Source organism: Rhinolophus sinicus, linkage group LG05 (genome assembly GCF_036562045.2).
Source record: "Rhinolophus sinicus isolate RSC01 linkage group LG05, ASM3656204v1, whole genome shotgun sequence".
NCBI classification, from domain to species: domain Eukaryota; kingdom Metazoa; phylum Chordata; class Mammalia; order Chiroptera; family Rhinolophidae; genus Rhinolophus; species Rhinolophus sinicus.
This window is the reverse complement of record NC_133755.1, coordinates 90005669-90026973: the sequence shown is the minus strand read 5'-3', so window position 1 is coordinate 90026973 and position 21305 is coordinate 90005669. Positions and strand designations below refer to the sequence as shown.

Below are 21305 nucleotides of genomic sequence, written 5' to 3'. Positions count from 1 at the left end.
GCCAGCAAGGTTAGAGAACATACAAAGGTGTGTTACCTGCTGGAGGGTGTTAAGAGCTAAAATCCAGGGACAGAGCACCTTTTTCCCATTGAAAAGTGCCATGCCTGCCAGTGGGGCAGTTTATCTACCTAGAGGGTACCTTTTTCTATTTTGGCTCAAAGGGGTATTTCTTCCTATTTTGAACAAAGGCCTGGTATAGAACAGCAGAAGCCCTGTGTGGCCACGTCCTCATGTCGCCCATGACCTTGTTCCTCTGGCCACGATTACTGAACCACGTGGGCCAATCAGACTTTCTCCTGGGATTTCAGATGGGGGTGGGGGTGGCAGGCAGGGTGAATACCTACGGGCAATGGTTCTCCAATGCAGGTTTATAGACTGGTTGTATCAAGATCACCTGGGGAACTTCTGAAAGACGTTTCTGGGTTCCATCCACAAAGATCCATTTGGAAATCCAATGTGGGGCTTAGGAACTTATAATTTTAAAAAACTCTCCAGGTGATTTGGATCCATTGCTATGTTTTGGAAACCGCTGCATTTGTAGTTTCTGTTAAAAGCTTCGCTAATCATGCGCAGCTGGCCTGGGGTGGCCGTTCTGGTCCAGGAGAAGATTGACAGAGAACAATGAAGGAGAGAGAAGACGATACGCTATATTGAGGAGGTCCAGCGAACAGCCGAGAGCTGGTTTCTGGGCCTTGGAAGGAGCTGCACTGTATTTCCTGGACATTCCTTTTTTGTTTCTTTGGCTAAACGTGTTAGGATGACTTTCTGATAGTTGCAACCCAAGGTACCTTGACTAAGATTATTTGGGTGTCAACTGCATACACGGCACTGTGGTGGTCACAGAGAAGGCAGCTGAAGGATGCAAAACAGTCTTTGCCCTCTGAACGCTTACCACCCAGAAAACAGCCAGGCCCCCTATTGGATCAGTCACTGTAATTATGATGTCCATCCTCTAGTGTCTCATGCTGGTCCAGCGATCCTTTCTCTCCCCCAGCCAGCTCCTCTGCTCATTGCCCACTGTACACTGTTTCATTATTTTCAAACCCGTAAGCTAGGTGAGAGCTCATTGAACTTTCAAAGCTACAACCTTACCTTGTACCCCCTCTCATTTCCCCCCTTCTCTTGCTACAATGCAAGAGGCATCCCTCCCTTTTTCTACAAAGAATCCCACCAGTGCTCAAGAATTCATGTCCTTCTCCTTCCTGTCAGCTTCGAAAAGAGCTCAAGCCTTCCCCGTATCTTAAAAAAAATAATTCCCTTGGCCCTCCACATCATTGTAGCTCCTGCCATCTCGGTTACCTTCGTTTTTTCTGAAGGTTGTCTGTAGTCATTACCACACCTTTCACTCCCTCAGTCTTGCAATGGGCTCTGCACCCATCATTTCATGGAAACAAGTCTCACCAAGGGCAACTGCTGCCTCCTTGCTGCCAAATCTGTCAGCAGCATCCAGATTCTTACCTCCACTGACTTCTCAGTGACACTTCACTCTGTGGACCTCTTCCCTCCTGCCTGCAACACTCTCTTTTCTTAGCTTCCAAAATGCTAAACCCTATTGGTTTGACTCCTTCTCTCTGGAAACTTCTGAGTCTCACTTGTGGACTCCTCTTTCTGTGTCCATCCCCTAAATGTTGAGGTGCTTTGGGGTTCTTTTCCGGCTGCTCTTTCTTGTCTACTTACATGATATCCCTGGATCCATTCCATTTCACTTCCACTGCTTGGATTACAATTTATATGCGGATCAATCCCATTTCAGCCTATATTTCAGTCCTATGCTTTAGTATATATAGCAGTTTATCATACAACTTAGTTGTCCTAACGTACCTCAGACTTGACAAACACATCCTAAATTAAATTCACAACTTCCCTTCAAGTTAATATAGGGAAGGGGCATGAGGACTACTTTTGCAGAAGGAACTAGGAGGTTGGATTCCAGGCCTGCTGCCTGCGTGCTGCCAGGCACAGAGCTCAGGCAGACGCTAATGAATCACACAGAACAGACCATCCAAGGCTATAAAGCAAAGAGATCCCATTATGACCATCCCCGTAGCAAGGCCCACTGCAAATAACGCACAGGTTGTGCCTTACAAAAGTTAACGACAGACCTGCCCCTATTCTTGCATCTTACAGAAGTTAAAGATAAATTTATTGTTTCTCTTTCCTCCTTTTCCCTCCATACCAATAAAATTTCCATGGGAACAGAAAACACATATAAACCCTAGCCCAGGGAATGGAGAGGGTCTGTCTTCTACTAGTGATTAGAGACCGTCGCTGTCTGTGGGGTGGCCTTTTCTTACTTACTCTTTGCTAAATAAACTGACTTTCACTTTAAACTGTATATTTGTTCACATTTGCATTCTTTCCTATGTGAAGCAAAGAACATTCTTAGCCAAGGGGTTGAGTCCCCACTCTGGGGGATTCCCCTCACCCAGCACGCAAATCACAATTTCTCCCTATGTGCTCTATCTCAGGGACTCTGAGTGTTGCTGTCAAGACACCGTCATCCTTATTCCTCTGCTATAGTCAGTCAATCGAAAGTTCTATCTAACCTAATTGTCTCAAACCCATTCACTTCTCACCAGCTCTACTGCCACCAGGCTAGTCTAGGTCTTCACTATGTCATGGTTAGCCTATGACACTGGCTCCTTCACGTGACTTACCAGGTCCTGGCTGATCCGGTCCTTGCTCACCTTTCCCCCCTAACGCTTCCGCACCTCACGTGAACATTTTTCCTGCACCTGCAGTACCATGGTCTCGTCTCTCTCCAGGCGTTGCATTTGCTGTTTCCACTGCCTGAATGGTCTTCACTCAGGCCCTCTCATGCTGGATAACTCTTCCTTCTCCCTTAAAAGGTCTAAGTCAAAAACCACTGTCACAAGGAAACTTTCCCCAACTAGCCCATCTAAGTTAGAGGCACCTTTGCAGAGCCTGGCGCTCTGGACTATTTCTACCAGAGCACTTAACTACTGCGTGTGGCTGTCAGCTTATCTACCTGCCTCCCGCCTTGCAAAAGATCATTGTGTTCCTGGGACTTGGCCCAGGGCTGGTCATGGTAGGTACTGAAATACTGCTGAAAGACTGAATCAATGAAGGAAACATTTAGCACAATAAGTGATTATATACCTAGAGGGCAGTACAAACAAAAAGTGCAGAGAAGATATCAGGGGACAGAGGGAAAAAGGCTTTATTTCTTGGAGGGTTTTGGGTGGGGCCCTGAAGGATGGGGAAACATTTAGACCTGATAGGAAAGGACACTCAAGAAGATCCATCAGCAAAGGCTGGAGGCTCACAAAGAATCTGGCCTATTCAGGGAATAAATGGGGTTAGTTAGCCTGGCTACCTGGAGGGTTTCCCACTGGTGAACCTTACTGGCCAGGTGTAGCGGTTTGGGCTCTCTCCTGTGGCAATGATTTGACTCAAGTCACCAAGCAAGTGTTTTAGGAAGATTAATGTGGTGGAAAATCAGGTTTTTGGAAGCTGCTGAAGGCAGATTAATGACCCAGACAACTGTTACAGTTGTCTAATTACGATATGATAGGTCTGGAAAACATCTACCCTGGGGTTCTCTATCCTGGTGGTACTTTATAATCACTTGGGGAGCATCTGAAAAATGCCGATGCCAGAGAACATCAAGTGTAACAGTATTTGCATCACTGGGGTACAAGAAGGAGAAGAGAGAGAGCAAGGGATTGAAAACCTATTTGAAGAAATAATGATAGAAAACTTCTCTAACCTGGCTAAGGAAAGATACATACAAGTCCACAAAGCAAAAGAGTCCTAAACAGGATGAACCCAAACAGGCCCACATGAAGACACATCATAATTAAAATGGCAAACGTTAAAGACAAAGAGAGAATCTTAAAAGCAGCAAGAGAAAAGCAGTTAGTTACCTACAAGGGAGCTCCCATAAGACTCAGCTGATTTCTCAACAGAAACTTTGCAGGCCAGAAAGGATTGGCAGGAAATATTCAAAGTGAGGAAAAGCAAGGTTCTACAACCCAAATTACTCCACCCAGCAAGGCTACCATTTAAAATCGAAGGACAGATAAAGAGCTTCCCAGACAAAAAAAAGCTAAAGGAGTTCATTACCACCAAACCAGTATTACAAAGAATCTTAGAGGGACTTCTTTAAGAAGAAGGAGAAAAAAAGATAAAAAATATGAATAATAAAATGTCAATATGTATGTACTATACATATCTATGAACAATTACTTTCAATGTAAATGGATTAAATGTTCCAATCAAAAGACATAGGGTAGCTGAAAGAATAAGAAAACAAAACCCTTACATATGCTGCCTACAAGAGACTCACTTCAGATTGAAAGACAGACACAGACAGAAAGTAAAGAAATGGAAAAAGATACTTCATGAAAATGGAAACAGTAACAACAACAAAATCTGGAGCAGCAAGACTTATACCAGACAAAAACGTTTAAACAAAGGCTATAACAAGAGACAAAGAAGGATCCAGTAATCCACTTCTGGGTATTTATCTGAAGAAACCTAAAACGCTACTATGAAGGGACGTGTGCATCCATATGTTCATTGCAGCATTGTTTACAATGGCCAAGATGTAGAGGCAGCCTGGGTGTCCGTTGATGGAAGAATGGGTAAAGAAGAGGTGGATACATACATACAATGGAATATTGGTCGGCCAGGGAAGGGAATGAGTTCTTGCCATCTGCAGCAGCCTGGATGGACCTGGAAGGTATTGTGCTGAGTGGAGTATGTCAGACAAAAAGAGACAGATGCAATGTGATTTCACTTATATGTGGAATCTAAAGAACAAAATAAACAAATGAAACAGAAACAAACTCTTAGAGAACATTTTGATGGTTGCCAGATGGGAGGGGGGTTGGTGGCAGGGTGAAAAAGGGAAAGAAATTAAGAAGTACAAATTGGTCGTTATAAAATAATCATGGGGATATAAAGTAAAGCATAGGGAATATAGTCAATAATATAGTAATAACTCTGTATAGTGCCAGGTGGAGACTAGACTAGTCAGGGGGATCACTTCTTAAATTATATAAATGTCTAACCACCACACTGTACACCTGAAATTAATATAAAATAATATTAAATGTCAACTATAACTGAAAAATTTTAAAAGGGGGGAGAAAGGTGAAGGGGAATCAGAGGTCCAAATTTCCAGGTATAAAACAAATAAGTCACAGGGATGTAATGTACAGCATGGGGAATATAGTCAATAATATTGTGATAGCGTGGTGCGGTGTCAGATGGTTGCTGGACTTATCATGGTGATCACTTCTTTAGGTACATAAATGTTGAATAACTGTTGTGTACACCCAAAACAAATATAATATTGTATGTTAGCTATATTTTAATACACTTCTTTTAAAGAAAAGTAAAAAAAATTACTAAAAAAGAAAAACTCTGATGCCTAGAGCCCTTTCTCCAGACCATTTAAATCAGAATTTATGGAGGTGAGGCCCAGGTGTTCATATTTTTAAAAAGCTCCCAAATGATTCTACTGCACAGTTAGGGTCCCTCATTTTCGAGAAGAGAAAACTAAGGCTCAGTGAATTATGCGAACTTAGACCACAAAACCAGTCAGTGGCAAGGCAGGACCTGCAAGTGAACTCTGACTCCTAATCCAACTCTTGTTTTCCCCAGTATATTGCAGTCCTGTTAAAGTCTAGCTCACCTTATGGATGTAGAAAAGGAGAGAAATGGAAAGCAGGAGGGTACAGGTAGCTAGCAGGTAAAGTCTGCCTTTACGAGCCATTTGCCCATGCTCTGAACCTCCATCTCCTAGAAATGGGAACAGTAATGCTACTTGTAGCCCCAAGGTCAGGATTAGAACTAATACATACAGTCCCTGGCACGTATGTGTTGTTAATATGATCATGATTTTCATTATTATTGGAAAGAATGGATATGAGACATTCAAAGAAAAACTTGTAGGATTTGATAACTTATTAAAATAAAGGTTTAGAGGAGAGGGGGAAAAATAAGAACATCTAGATTTTGAAGTCTGGAGACACCCAGTAGTTCCACAATAAGTAGGCAGGCAGGCTGAGCTAGAGGGGGAAAGGGAATTGGGGGGAGGGGGGGCGGCGAAACTGGAGACTTCAGTTGTGATCACTGTACCCAAAGTGTGGTAGGTGCTGCTCTCAAGGAATTTAAAATCTACTAAATCTTTTTGTGATCTAAGGAGATTTGGACTTAAAATAATTTGTTTACTTTCGCTTCATAGGCTAAACTCTTGCAAATCTCCTCCTTTAATCACTGACTTTTGAATATTAATCCATTTACAAGAAAGTTTAAATCCTGTAAATTACGCTCTGCATTAAGAGATCTAAGTTCACAGGGCTCCCTGGAGAAGTGGCTGAGGCAAGGTAATCCCAAGACAAGCCTACAATAGCTTGTGCCACAAACTGCTCAAAGAGATGGGAACATGTCAAAAGTATAGAGGCCTGCTTAAGCAAGTCCCCACTGGTCAAATGTGGGACAACATAAATGTCAAAACAATAATGAAAGGAATAGATTGCAACATATTAAATACAAAAAGAGAACACACGATCTTTTAGGGATAAACACTAAAATATTACAGATAAACTTCTATGTCTGGATAAGCTTAAAAATAATACTGGGCGGAGGAGAGTGAGTAGAATATGGATGAAACAAGACTAGCCATGAGTTGGTAAACACTGAAGCTGATTGAGCCTGGGGGCTCATTACACTATTTGTCTACTTTTGTTCATGTTTAAAATTCCCCATAATAAAAAGTTTAAAAATGAATGCAGAAAAAAACCCCTACGAGTTCATAGCGTTACTCAAAAAAAAAAAAAAGCGTGAGGGAGAAGAAAAAGCTGTGCTTGATGGAAAAATCCCCACCAATAACTGTAGATAGGATAACAATTAGAAAATCATTTTTCAGCCACCAGTGTAATATCCAATTACACTGGTGGTTGTACAGGGCAGGATTACCAATGGAGTCTCAAATCACAGCGTGAGAGGCTGGGGAACAGGATAGTCACGTGGTCCCGAAGGACCATCCTAGAGATCATTTCTTCGTTACAAAGGGAACAAGGCACCTTCGAGTACCCTGAGGAGAAACCTGGCAGAGACCACCTGTTCCAAGTGATCACACTCAGAATCATCAATAATGGGACAAACTAACATTTTGTGTCATGCCAGACAATTCAGCCTGAATCTAATCATCAGGAAACAATCAGACAATTCCATACTGGGGGCCACTTTACAAGATCATTGGTCTGGGCTGCTGCAGACTAAAGAGACGTGACAGTAAATGAAATCAGTGCTCTCTGACTAGTTTCTGTCATAAGGGACGTTATCGGGTCAACCGGAAGACAATGGATATAATTTTATTACATTAATGTTAAATTTCTTGGGTGTGATTGTGGTTGTGTTGATAAAGGTCCTTGTTCTTAGGCGATCCCTGCTTAAGTATTTAGGGGGAAGGAGGCATGATGTTTGCAACTTACTTTCAAGTGGTTCAGAGAAAAACGTGTGTGTGTGTGTGTGTGTGTGTGTGTCTCGAGAAAGATGCACAGATAAAGCAAATGTTGCAAAACATAAACACCTGGAGAATCTAGGCGAATGGGTTCATGGCACTCTTCCAGCTGTTCTGTGGGTTTGAAAGTTTTAATAATGCGGGAGGGGGTTCACTCCACCAAAAGCTGGTTACAGTGATTGCCTGCAGGCAACTGGGTGGCTGGAGGACAGGCGAAGGAAGGGAATTTTTCACTGTAGTATATATACACCTTTCTGTACCTTTTGAATTTTGAGCCAAATAAATGTGTTATCCATACCAAAATAAAGTGTGTATTTAAAAACTTACACCTCCCTAGTATTAGCCCTTTACAGTATCAAAGCTTAACCGAACTAAATTTCTCCAAATAGGAAAACACTGAGGGCCACTGATCATGGTATTTTTGTTCATTACAATGTTCTATAAAGCAATTAATACAGAAATTTTTACACAGAAATTATAAAGTAAAAGAGCTGCTATAAGTGTTTCTGGATGGCCTGGGGTCTAAGTGTTACATAGCACCTCAGCATGACTTTCCCAATTCATCTGCATCCAAGGCTGTGTCCTCCTTACTCCAATACACCTGATGCTTAATTGTTCTGGAAAATCTATAGCAGGAACACACTTGACATAATGCAACTGACCTATTTCCCAATACTTTTTGGCATTAAAAACACAAAAAATTATAATGCTTTGCAGCTGCCAATGTAGGCTTCTTGTTACCTTTGGATAATTGAAACTTTTGGGAGTCAGTGAGAGATTCCCCCCCACAATGAAACAATATTTAGAAAAAGAAAGAAAGAAAAATGATAATGCTGTGGCTAATTATAATTAATAAATATAAAACAGATCAATATATACTGATATAAAGTGATCCTCAGGTCACGTAATAGAGTAAAAACGTCTATGGTGTGTTGCAGATATATATGTATATAGCACACAGATATGCTATGGGTGCTTGCATTCGCAGAGGATAGCTCTGGGAGAATATAAAGAACCTAGACACAGTGGTGGCCTCTGGGAAGGCAACTTGGGGAAAGAAGACTGACTTTCCATTCTAAACTATTTTGGAACTGTTTTTAATTTTTACCAATTGAACGTTTTACTTATTTTTTGAAAATGCACACAATAGTTTGATAAATGCTGTTCGGGTATGACCTTCCCTGTGAGGGGTAAGTTTTTAACAGTAGAAGAAAACGAGAATAATCTGTAATTCTACCATCCAGAGACCTGCTGCTAATGTTATAGTGCATTTCCTTCTAATCAAGTTTCTGGGTGTTTTGTCAGCAAGAGGGTTTTCTGTTTTCTAATTCGCCATATTGTCTTTCCCCATCATTTTCCTAAAACTGAAAACAAACTGTTTATTAAACAAATGGTTTACATTTTAATGTACATTTTAAATATTTTACGTTTAAATGTATACTTAAAATTATTCTGTAAGCCTTTTCCCAACTCTTTCATTATTTTCTGAAAACACTTTAAATGGCTATATAGTACTTCATCACATCCAATCATTCTCCTATTATTGGACATTTGGGTTTTTAGAAAATTTTTTGCAACACTTTGGTTGCAAAGACTATCTATAGTATGCTATATTTTGAGTCAGAAAGGAGGGGGAATAAGAAAATATACATTATCTGCTTAGTTGTGTGAAAATAACATTAGGATAAATAAGCTAGAAACGAATGAGATTGGTGAATACGGGGGATGGTGAGAACTGGCAGGAAAGGACGGAGGGTGGGGGCAGGGAGAAGGGGTGGGGAGGAGGAAAACTACTCCAAGGACGCTTTCTGCGTAGCCCCGACTTTTGGGTCCATGCTAATGGTTCGTGTGTTCAAAAGAAATTCAACAGATAAAATCAACTAGGATAGTGGAGAAAGAATCCTAAAATGAAATAGAAACAAAAATATATTTCAAAACGAATAGTACACCAACAGAGGAAAAGAAAAAGGAGTCACGCAAGTAATTTTTGAATGCAATATTTTCACTATATATCTGTAGGCTAAAGACAGAACCGTAAACCAGTACAGAAGCCTAGTTACCAGGTTTCTTTTTCAGAGTGGTATGGATGAGCAATTCCGGAATTAGTTTCTCTACATGGATTGAGCAAGTAAGGAAATATACTTTGGAGCTAGCCTTTTCACTGTTAGAAAAGGAAGTTACAAATAGCGAAAAGAGAGAGACTTGAATAATGAACCCTGTGGTCTTGGATTAGAACTGGAAGTATCAATATGAACTATATAATATAGATCAATAGATACATGAGATCGAGGTTTCTAAATACTGTTCTCCGCTAGGAGAAACGGTTCCTTTAAGAAACGGTTGATTCTAGGGCCGGGGCAGGGAAAGTAAAAGATAAACATGGAACATCTTGTTCTGCCAGAAATTAAAGAACGTGCTCAAAGCATGATGGAAACATGTCAGAAGGACCAGCGCCAATTTGGAGGGATGCCCACTGGCCATCAAGTTAATTTGAGCATCAAAATAAACGACTGTAACAATTTATAACCTATTGAATAAAATACGAATCTATGAGTCCATACTGATATAAACAAACATATAAGTAAAAGAGGGAGAAGGAAAAGCTTATCCCTCGATTAGAATGCCAACAATTAAGGTAGAACAAATGATGGAACTAGAAAATCTCTATTTGGTGACACTCATAATAATAGCTGGCTTAGCAATGGTTGATTCGGTCAGTAATTATCAATGGAAGCTTAAACTAGTGGGTGCAAGTTTGATGAGCAACTGGGTCTATGTAGTTTCAAAGTATCTCCCAGGAGAGACTTGGGAAGATGCACAGACAGCATTTTAAGCAAGTGTTCAAAGTTAACAGCACCAATAGTGGGACAAGTCCTCATTGTGGGGACACACCATTTCTGTGGCAATCTTACCGAAAATACATGACCTAAATCTAGTCAGGAGGAAACACCAGAGATACCCCAATTCCGGGACATCCTACAAAATTGGTTTGTACTCTTCAAAGAACATCAAGGTCATGAAAGACGAAGAAAGAGAAACTGTTCCAGATTTAAAGACATGACGACAAAATTAGATAGTGTTCTTGGATTGGATCCTGGACCATAAAAACAACACAGAACAATTTTTTTTCTTTTTTGCTATAAGGGACATAACTGGGAAAATTGACTAAATCTGAATAAGTCTGAAGATTAGATGGTAATATTGTAATAAAGCTGGTTTATTGATTTTGATAACTGTATGACAGTCATGTAGGAAATATCCCTGGTTTTAGAAAACAAACACTGAAGTCAAAAGTATTTAGAAGTCAAGAGGCATCATGACTGCAGTTTCCAAAATTGTGTGTGTGTGCATGTGTGTGTGCGTGTGTGTGTGTGAGAGAGAGAGAGAGAGCGAGAGAGAGAGAGAGAGAGAGAGAGAAAGAGAGAGAGAGAAGGATAAAACAAATGTGGTAAAAAGTTAACATATGGGCAAATCCTGGTGAAGGGGGGTATGAGAATTCTTTATACTATTCTTGCAACTTTAACTTTTCCATAAGTCTGACATTATTTTAAAATGCGCGCGCGCGCACACACACACACACCACACACAAATACCCCTTTGATACCAAAAGTACTACACTGAATATCCTTGATTATAAATAATCTTTGCTTCCTTAGGATTCTGAGTGGAATTACTAAGTCGAAGGCATACAGTTTAAAAACTATTGATGTATACAGTAGGGGGAAGTTTTTGAGTCTCTCTACGCGTGGAGGGGCAAGGCAACGTAAACGGAGGCCTGAAGCGGGTAGACCATGGGGTGAAGGCCAGGTGTGCCGCTGAACTAAGGACGAGTGGGAACCCAAAGCTAGAAGAGTTCAAGGGTATCCGAGCAGGTGGGGGTGAGGGACCAAAGCTGATGACGTTCGAGACTCTTCAGAAGCAGACTCCTTATGTGGTTTTACTCGTTGCTCACTGCACAATGCCAAGGTAAGGGCAGGCTCAGGTACTTGGTCAAATGACGGTGCCCTGGATCCCTCCCTCTACACACATCCCTCTGGTGAAGGCCAGTTACGTGCCGATGAGTCACACTGAGTCCCTGAGCCTTTCCAGTGGGCACCTAAGAAGCAGCCACAGCTTCTCCACCCAGTCCATAGTTACGTGATCTAATGGCTTAATAGGTAATGTAAGTACATAATCTAAAAATAAGCTTTCATTTTAAATGCCCATAGTACACTCCATCAAGTATATACATGGGTGCGAAAGGGAAGGGATTAGGAAGTACAAATGTGTAGTCACAAAATAGTCACAGGGATGTGAAATACAGAATGAAGACTACAGCCAGTAATGTTGTAAAAACTATGTGGGGTGTCAGATGGGTACACTGGGGGATCACTTCATAAATTACATAAATGACTAAACATTATGCTATATACCTGAAGCTAATATAAAATAATACTGAATATCAACTATAATTAAAACATATATAATAGTCACAGGATGCAAAGTACAGCATAGGGAATAGAGTCAATGGTATTGTAACAGCTATATACGACGTCAGAGGGGTAGTAGATTGGGCGGGGTTATCGCTTTGTGAGGGGTGTAAATGTCTAATCATTATGTTGTTTTGTGCACCTGAGACTAATAATAATAAAAAAGAAATAAACTATTTTCCATAAATGTTAAAAAAAAAAGTATACACAATTAAGTCCTCACTTAAAGTTGTCAATGGCTTCTGTGACTTGAAGCAAAACAACGTATAATGAAACCAATTTTACTACAGGTTAATTGATGTAAACAAGACTTAAGTTCCTGTGGCATCTCATCGTTATTACAAAACAATGTTGAATAAAACAATGTTATTCGAGGACCTGCTATACGCCATGTTTCCCCGAAAATAAGACCTAACCAGAAAATAAGCCCTAGCACAATTTTTCAGGAGGACAGCCCCTGAACATAAACCCTAATGCGTCTTTTGGAGCAAAAATTAATATAAGACCCGGTTTTATTTTCAGGGAAACATGCTACTAATATTGGCTCTTATTAGTATTTACTATTTGCCAAGAACTATGCTAAGTGCTTTATGTGGATTATCTCATTTAACCCTCCAAATAACTCCATAGGGTGGTAGTGTTATTATGTGCATTTCTGATGAGGAAAATTAAGTCTAGAGAGCTAAGTTAAGATAAGAATTTCTCCATGTTGCAAAGCTTAGATTCAAATCCGAGTCTGACTTCAGAGTCTTCACTCTAAACCACAATGCTATGCAGGATAAAAAGTTTTAATTAAGAAGAAAAAAAGGCAATCAATCATTAAGTTGAAAACTTTAAGTGAATAAATCAGGAGCCTAGGATGAACATTATATTCTATCAAATCCACGTTCCATTTTCCCATTCTGTAATCACCCAAGCATTTGTTTGCTAACGGGAACATACCTGACAGAAGAACTGCTGCTGGGTTCCTGCTCCAGGTGTGTTACTGAAGGTGCTGGTAGACTTGGAAGAAGAAACTGGAAGACGATGAGACACGCTGACCGGTACTGGAGTCCTGTTTGGCTGGGTCAGCTGCTCTCCTGCAAAGTTGGATCCTGACGCACCCGACTGAACCGCAGACCCAAGACTAGGATGGGCGGAGCTGGATGAGCTGACGACAGGGAACCGACTGGGTCCTGACATGCTTGTCACCGAGGGCATAGTGGTGAAGCCAGGTCTACCTTGGGAGACGCTGCTCTGCCCAGGTGACAGGTGTAACACGGTTGGTGATGCCTGCTGCAAGGGCATCTGTCCACCCACAATCTGAGGAGAGGCATGATTGACTATCACGGGGCTTCCGGAGGTGGCAAACGTCTGCCCAGGCACTAACTGGACAGCAGCATTCTGGTTGTTAAGCATCTGTCCGGAGTATGGTTGGTTGGTCCTGAGCATGTTGGAAGAGTTTCTGTTCAACATGACATGCTCTGCGGCCACCTGGCCAGAAATGAGCGGAGAAGGCTGAGTCTGAAGGAGTTGCCCATTGATGGTTTGGACGTGGTGTACCGAGTTGGAACTGACGGAAAGGCTTGTGGGTATGAGGAACTGACTTTGGGGAGCGTGAGGCTGGCCCATCGGAGAATGAATGACGATACTCCCTGCGGCGCTGCTCACTGCCTGCGAGGTGACTGGTTTCCTTGTGTTCTGTTGGTTTACAATGTTCACAGACATGTGTGGACCCACTATGGAGCCCTGGGGCGAGCTTGCAGAGGCAAAAGAGATCCCTTGCTGCACGTGGTGCTGCTGCAGTCCCAAATTGTTCACGTTGTATGTGTTCTGCTGACCCATCTGGATAGGCTTTGGCTGGATGTTAATTGGAACTTTATTGGAATTTGGTGCAAGACCTCTTTGTATGATGATGTTATGCACAGGTAAAGATGTTTGAAAATTTGTGCTGTTAAAAGGAACGGTCACAGGCTGTGCTACTGGACTGGAACTGGAGTTCCCAAACAAGGAGTTGCCATTAGGAGTCTGCCTATGGACCAGAAGCCCTCCACTCACATTTGATGGGGCTTGCTGCCCGCTGCCCTTTAATATGATTTGAGATCCATCTAGGTTATTAATGGTCATCATGGAAGGTTGATTACCAAATGACCCAATTAATTGTATTTGACCAGAACCACTGAGCTGACTGCTATTAGACAAATGCTGGCTGGGCACACTGATCCCCACGTGTTGCATAAAGCCATGTTGCACACCCACCGTATTGCTTGCAAACGATGCTCCCACAGGCACGTGAGTCACTCCTATAGGCTGCAGCGTCTGACCTGAGTAATTAGAAACGTTAGAAGCCTGAGTAAAGGATGCTGATGAAGAAGGATGAAGCTGAGCTTGTGCAAACTGTTGGCTTGAACCTATACTGGCATCCAAATATGCCTCTTCTGCCAATGTCTGTTCAGTGATATTGGCCTCCTGCAAGGATTTCTGAAGAATGTCGAAAGGTTGGTCCTCACTGAGATCAGGAAGAGGAGAAGACTCAAGTTCATCTTCAAGAAACTGAAGGCTACTTGAAAGCGGCAGTCCATCACTGGGCCCTTCTCCAAGCTGGTTGCTCACAGCTTTGAGGGATGACTTAGGATCAGCATTCTAGAAAAACAAGCAGTATGTTACTGACATAGCCAACCTTTGAAAGAGAGTCTTAAAAAAAAAAATTTAATCTCACTTTTGACTATGAACAAAGCATGATAGTCTGCTTTTCATGTACAACTTTCCAAACGGCTCACCTTATTCTGATACTTTATTTCCGTAGTAATGATGTTGAACGTTATTTTTGTAAGTATATGCATTCATTGTGCAGGTAAATTATTTTATAGAAAATAGATAAATAAAAGGAAATACTGATGACTACCTGGAGTTTAGCTTCAGTTTTTTGTGATACTGGCACAGACTTTAATTTTCAGGATTGCTTTCAGTGCAAGACTCGAGTGGGACTCAGCCTAGGGGTTTTGCGTATCAAGGAGATGGCCATGTCTAGTCCATTGTACCACAGGGGTCTAAGTGAGTTTGGGGAGCTCAGGGCGTTATTCTACTAGAGGTCCAGAAGGTATCCCAGAGTTAGCCGTGTCTTTCAAGATTTTTCAGAATTCCTTGATTTCTAACCCCTACCACCCTAGGTAAGACCAGTCCAGAAAAAACAAGCTTCCCACATGAAATGAGTGGTCATTTGATTTCAGCAGTAATCAGCTTATTATGATGCTTTAGAAACTACTTCAATATCCTATTCAAAAGTAAAAGTCCATCAACATTTATTTATCAAGCATCCACTTCTGTGTTAGTGTTTGTCCTTCTGGTGTCCTTAAGGATTAGACATTCCAACTAGAGACAACAACACGGGCATATGAAGAGATCTGAACACGGTCACTCATAAATAAGATACACTCCACTGGCCAACGATCACAATTATAAAAGTTATGGAGTCAACAGCGATTTAAAATAAGGTGAAGACAGTGTGAATGTACTTAACACGAATGAACTGTACACTTCAAATGGTTAAGATGGCAAATTTTATTTTATCTGTATTTTAACACAATTCAAAATTTTAAAAAGAGGGCAAAGAAAAAAATTAAATGTAGATCAATTAAACACGAGCGGTCCAAGTTGCAAAACTGTAGAGATTCTCAGCCCTAGGCTAATAAGATGCTAGATGATGGGACGAACTCGGTAGAAAAGCCAAGACTAGTTCATTTGACCCCCAATCAATCAATAGTTGAAATGGGACTAATGAGCTCTCAGGTAGACACCACCTTAGGACTTGAAGAATCAATCACAGGCTTAAACATAATAATCCGGACAGAGTCTCCAGGCAGGATCCCCTACCCGCCACGTCAGGTTTCTTGTCTAGACGCTCCTAGAGCTTAAGAATATGGGCTCCAGAACTTGGTGGCCTGGGTTAGAGTCCTAGCTCTGCAACTCCTGGCAATGTAATTTTGGGGAGCACTAACCTCTTTAGTACTAATGAAACCTAACCTGCATTTTAGTTTCCTCATCTATAAAATATGGATAATGATAGAATCTACTTCATGAAGTTATTGTGAGGATTAATGAGGTTAATTAGGTTAAACTTACTGCCGTGAACACACTAAATCTCAGTAAATTTCAGGTATCATTATCTTTTTTCTCATTTAAAATGAAAATGTTTAGCAAGTAATTTCTTTAAAGCCATGTAACAGGGTTCAAAACATTCTAATATGACTTTCTTAGATTATAATATTTCTGAGTCACGTTAAGAAGCAAATCGGAAGCTTAGGAAAATGGCAAAGTAAATCTCATGTAGCTCGTCTTAATTGACTAAGTTAAAAATAGAAAATGTCAACATAACTCAATAGATTTTCCTTCTGTGTCAAGTACAAAAGACAAGGTAATGATTCTTATCAAGATACAAAGGCAAGTAAAGCCTCAGTTCACAAGGCATCAATGAGACAGAAACACTTGATCATTGCATCAGTTTCTAATACTCACACTAGAGTTGGCGAAAATTGAATTTGAATTGGCTGCAGAATATCCTGCATTAGTCAAGTCATCATTGCTCTGCAAAGGTACAAATTCAACACAGTGATTATTTTAACTGTAAAGAAGAAACAAAATGTGTATCAGGGATGTTCTAAGTGTTACTTACAGATTTATTACTAGGTCCATGTAGAAAATAGTTCAGTGCTTGTGGGTCTCTAGAAAACAACAAAAAAAGGGGGAAAACAACAAATAAATACATTACCTATTTCTAAGGTTCATTTTTACTAGGGTAAAAAGACAATGCCATATTAGTCTGAGTACAATTCTCTCCCTGCTTTAAAATAATTTTATTAGTAGTATTTTGTTTTATTTATTCATTTATGTATTTATTTATATACTTATTTATTTGCTGTTGTTCTGTTTCCTATTAGCACTCATTTCTGCCTCCTGGGATTTGTTAAAAAAACAAATTTAGTAAGGGCTAAAAAAAGCATTATCTAATTATGACCCGTAACGTATCCAAGTCTCCTTCTTGGTTAATCCACACTATATCTATGATGATTAATTTTTATTTTAAAAACCCATCCAGTTTTAATATGCTTATTAGGTTGTGTTAGTACAACAAACCTCACACATTTGATTTCCCCTGATTTTGTAATGAGCATCTTACCCAATAAGATCAAGGAGACACGAGTCGTCATCATCATCCATGACAACTGCAAGAAAAGGAATAAGAAAACAGTGTTTCAGCAAAGCAGATTAAAGCCAGTAGCATCCATGCAACATAAAAACATACTATATGCTTTTTCGAGATAAATGTGTGCTTCATATGAGTTTTTCCTCTTAATAGAATTTAAATTTTTTTGTGGTCCTTCAAGCGATTAAGTACTCAATTTAAACAGTTTTTATGGAACACAAATCTTTAGCATACAAGTCAAAAGGGAATCTAGACAAAGCAAAGATAGCTGGCTGCAACCCCTCCTACGCAGATTCCCTGAAAGGACTATAAACCATGAACAAACTTCCTCAAAATGCATCATGGACTAGGAGAGAAAGAAGATTTCTGTTTTAGGAAAAAGTCTCATGGATACAGAAGTCTTTGAATTTTGTGACTGGATGTTTCCAAACACGGATTTCTTGCCATATTTTGAACTATCTTCAGGAAAACAGAAAAGCCGGTTCTCCCTACTTTTTGAGGCAGAAGAAGCACCATCAGTACGACTGCAGGCTTTGCCCCAAAGGTCTCAGGTTCCTCCCTCGGCAGCGACACTGCCAACTGTTCAATTCCAAGCAATCTATCTCCCAACACTAGAATCTTTAAAGTAGAAAATGTCAACCACAAATGCACCCCGGCCCCTGGCCCAAAGCTCTGTCTCTCTCCCGCCATCGGCAGTATCAAGCTCAGCAGCACAATTACTGTACTCTGGCTGAAACAATAACAGCTGGACAAATTCCAACAGCAGTTCTCCCCTTTCTCCACCCTCCCCCGAGATCGAGTAAACTTACACTAGTGATCTGACACCTGGCAACACTGCTTCACACCCATTTCAAGCCATGCATGGAATAATTTACATCACGGAATGCCAGGGCCAAGAGTTCTGGAGCAGTTGGAAAGGGCAGTTGTGAACGGCAGTTGGACGGAGGAATGAAATCCTGAAGAGATGCCCAGAAGAAGGACACGCCCGACGAAGGCAAACGCAGAAGGGATCATTTCGACTAAATGTTTTTTCTTGGTTAAAACTGCCATCTCCGCTCCAGTTCCCCCAAACTGCCCAGCCTATCAGTCAGAAGGCCAAACAAATACAAAATCGACTCCTGCCACAGGGAAGGAACCTTGCTTTTCTCAGGAAAGGTCTGGAAGAGGTAAGTACCACCCAATGTGGGACCTTCCTATTGGTGGGTGAATTTGTTCAGTTGCTTAATGATCTGAGTGATTACAATCCATTTGAGTGGAACCACAGGGGAGAGGAGAGATGATGGGTGAGACAGGAGGGAGAAAGAGTGGGAAAAGCTTTATTAAAAGGTAACCTCCATGGCTGAAACTGTGAACGGGGCAGCCTGGCTACATGAAATTTGTTTTTAGGACTCAGATGTGGAGTTACTCAAGGGCATGCTAGCATGACTGTACTAACATAGAGTGACTTTTGAGGAGTGAAAGTGGCTCAGGAAGGAACGACAGGAAAACTGTCATTAAATAGATATAAAGAAACCTGTGTGAAAGGCTTCCCTTAAGTCCTGATATTTAATATGGCAGAAGTGTACTAGCCATAGCTCATTATTGTATCACGGACTGGTCTCCCAGACATCACAATCGCCTGGACTAAACTGGGCAATTACGATGCATAATTAAGCCTATAAAGGGGATATTATTTACTCAACATGACCATTTCAATGGAGTTTCACTGCATCCTTTCTAAATTTATTTTTTAAAGTGTCTAACAGTCTCTGGAATGTTAATTAATAAAAATGGGAGTGAAAAATAGCCTGTACCAAAACAAAACAAAACCCCCAAACTTCACAACACTTTCACAACTATCCCAGCTTCCCTCACGACTTTATACCTGCACCCAGCTCCTCTAGAGGTCGAGATGCCCGAGGATTAACAAACTGAGAAAGGAAGTCAGCACCGGTCATTCCACCCAGGTGTCACTGCCCCTGGGACTTTCAAGCACAGGAAACATCTGCTACCCCAAAGTTCAAAGTGATAGGCAACTCCTTGAGAAGCTCAAATAAAAGAACAATTTTACAACAATGGATGAAATGAAAAGCCATTGTGTATCTTCCCCTACCAAACAAAGGGGCTGCTCGAACAACTTGACCTGACAGAAAGCTCCTTGGGAATATCCGCCCCAGGTCAGTGGCATCGATCCTACCGGACAGGCCTACCCCTTTCGCCCCCCCACCCCCACCTTGGGTAGAACTCTATGAGCCTTCATAGTCAGGGGTACCCTGAGAATTCTACTTTTTAAAGGGCCACATTCTTTTCTGACTTTAAACAGTTTCCCATGAAAAGCGGTAACTCTCACCTCTCCATCCCCAGCTCTACATAGTGACAAAACATAGCCTGATTCAGAAGTTCTTTTCACCAGGAAGACATATGGTTCACCAAAGTAAATTGACCAAGATACAGTTGTACAAATGGACTAAGATTCTAACGTGGGAAGACAATCTGAGGATCAGAAACGAATGACTCAAAAGGGAAGAGTTCAGTTTTCTTTGGAAAGGTTCTCCCTTTACTTCTGGACTCTTGTTACAGTAACAACCCTGAAGTCATTTGATGGGCCTCTGGAAACAAGTGAATTTTTAGAAGGCTGAATGAAATATGAGGGAAATCCCTAGATCAGTGGTTAAAAACGATTTCTTGGCCCAACACACTTGAGAAAGACACATTCCCCTCAGTAACAGCAGCTTACAACTGTGGGATCCATCATGGAGAAAGGGGGGCTGTAGCTCTTACTGAATCCTGAGAGGTAGGCACCCCAAGAGTTCAGAAATCACTGCTCCAGACACCTGACTACCACTTTTAGAAAATTAAAACTAATATTTCAAGTTGTTCTTAACTGAGTCAACAAACACTTTGAATAATACTTTTAATCAAGAGAACACAGTGGAAAAGTAACATTTCAAATAAGTGAGGGAAAGATGTTAGCCATATGGAGAAAAGATGGGGGGCCCATACCTCACGTTGTACACAAAAATAAATTCCAGGGGCTGCCAGATGGCTCAGTTGGTTAGAGCGCAAGCTCTTAACAACAAGGTTGATGGTTCAATTCCCACATGAGATGGTGGGCTCTGCCCCCTGAAACTAAAGATTGAAAACGGCGACTGGACTTGGAGTTGAGCTGCGCCCTTCACAACTAGACTGAAGGACAACTTGGAGCTGATGGACCCTGAAGAAACACACTGTTCCCCAATATTCCCCCTCCCAAAATAAAAAAAAATAAAAATAAATAAGGCCAATTAAAAAAAAAGAATTAGGGCCGGCCTGGTGGCTCAGGCGGTTAGAGCTCCATGCTCCTAACTCCGAAGGCTGCCGGTTCGATTCCCACATGGGCCAGTGGGCTCTCAACCACAAGGTTGCCAGTTCAATTCCTCGAGTCCCGCAAGGGATGGTGGGCTGCGCCCCCTGCAACTAGAAAACGGCAACTGGACCTGGAGCTGAGCTGCGCCCTCCACAACTAAGACTGAAAGGACAACAACTTGACTTGGAAAAAAAAAAAAAGTCCTGGAAGTACACACTGTTCCCCAATAAAATCCTGTTCCCCTTCCCCAATAAAACTAAAAAAAAAAAAAATTAAAAAAATAATAAATTCTAGATGAATCTAAGAGTTAAATGGGGGTGGGCGTGGGAAAGGAGAACTGTACAGTACTAGAATAACACATGGGAGAAAATGTTTTTTATAATCTTGAACTGGGGGAAGTCACAAGACAAGAGGTCATAAAAGACTGACAAATTTGATGACATAAAATTGAAAAATTCTTCATGATAGAAGAAAAGTCCATAAACAAAGTCAAAGACTAAAAAACCCAAAAAGACATAAGTAGGAAAAATACTTCCAACTCATATCATGAAGGGTTCTTCTCCCTGATACATAAAGAACTGCTTTAAATAATAAAGAAAATAAAATCAGCTACCCTACAGAAAATCAAAGGATATGAATCATCGATTCATAAAAAAATGAAAGACAAGTAGCCGCTAAACATATAATCAACTTCACTTAGAATAAGAGAAATACACAGTAGTCCCCTCTTATCGACGGTTTCACTTTCCACGGTTTCGGTTACCCGAGGTCAACTTTGGTCTGAAAATATTAAATGGAAAATTCCAGAAATAAACAATTCATTAGTTTTAAGCT

The 21305-nt window shown here is 41.0% G+C and overlaps 1 protein-coding gene across 7 annotated transcripts in view; it reads right to left on the bottom strand.

Annotated features, from left to right (window-relative positions):
* The window catches only part of BICRAL (BICRA like chromatin remodeling complex associated protein), a 94537-nt gene that overhangs the window by 17995 nt on the left and 55237 nt on the right, over positions 1-21305 (bottom strand). For 4 of the 7 annotated variants that reach the window (XM_074332946.1, XM_074332947.1, XM_074332945.1 and 1 more), the window contains exons 3-6: positions 17120-17165; positions 16616-16664; positions 16459-16527; positions 12907-14586 (exon numbers count right to left, since the gene is read on the bottom strand). In XM_074332946.1, the coding sequence (XP_074189047.1) occupies positions 12907-14586; positions 16459-16527; positions 16616-16664; positions 17120-17160 (1839 nt within the window). In that variant the 5' untranslated portion in view covers positions 17161-17165. Of the gene's footprint in view, positions 1-12906; positions 14587-16458; positions 16528-16615; positions 16665-17119; positions 17166-17955; positions 19288-21305 lie in introns of those variants that run through there. The other 3 variants (XM_019738451.2, XM_074332950.1, XM_074332949.1) reach the window with 3 other exon arrangements.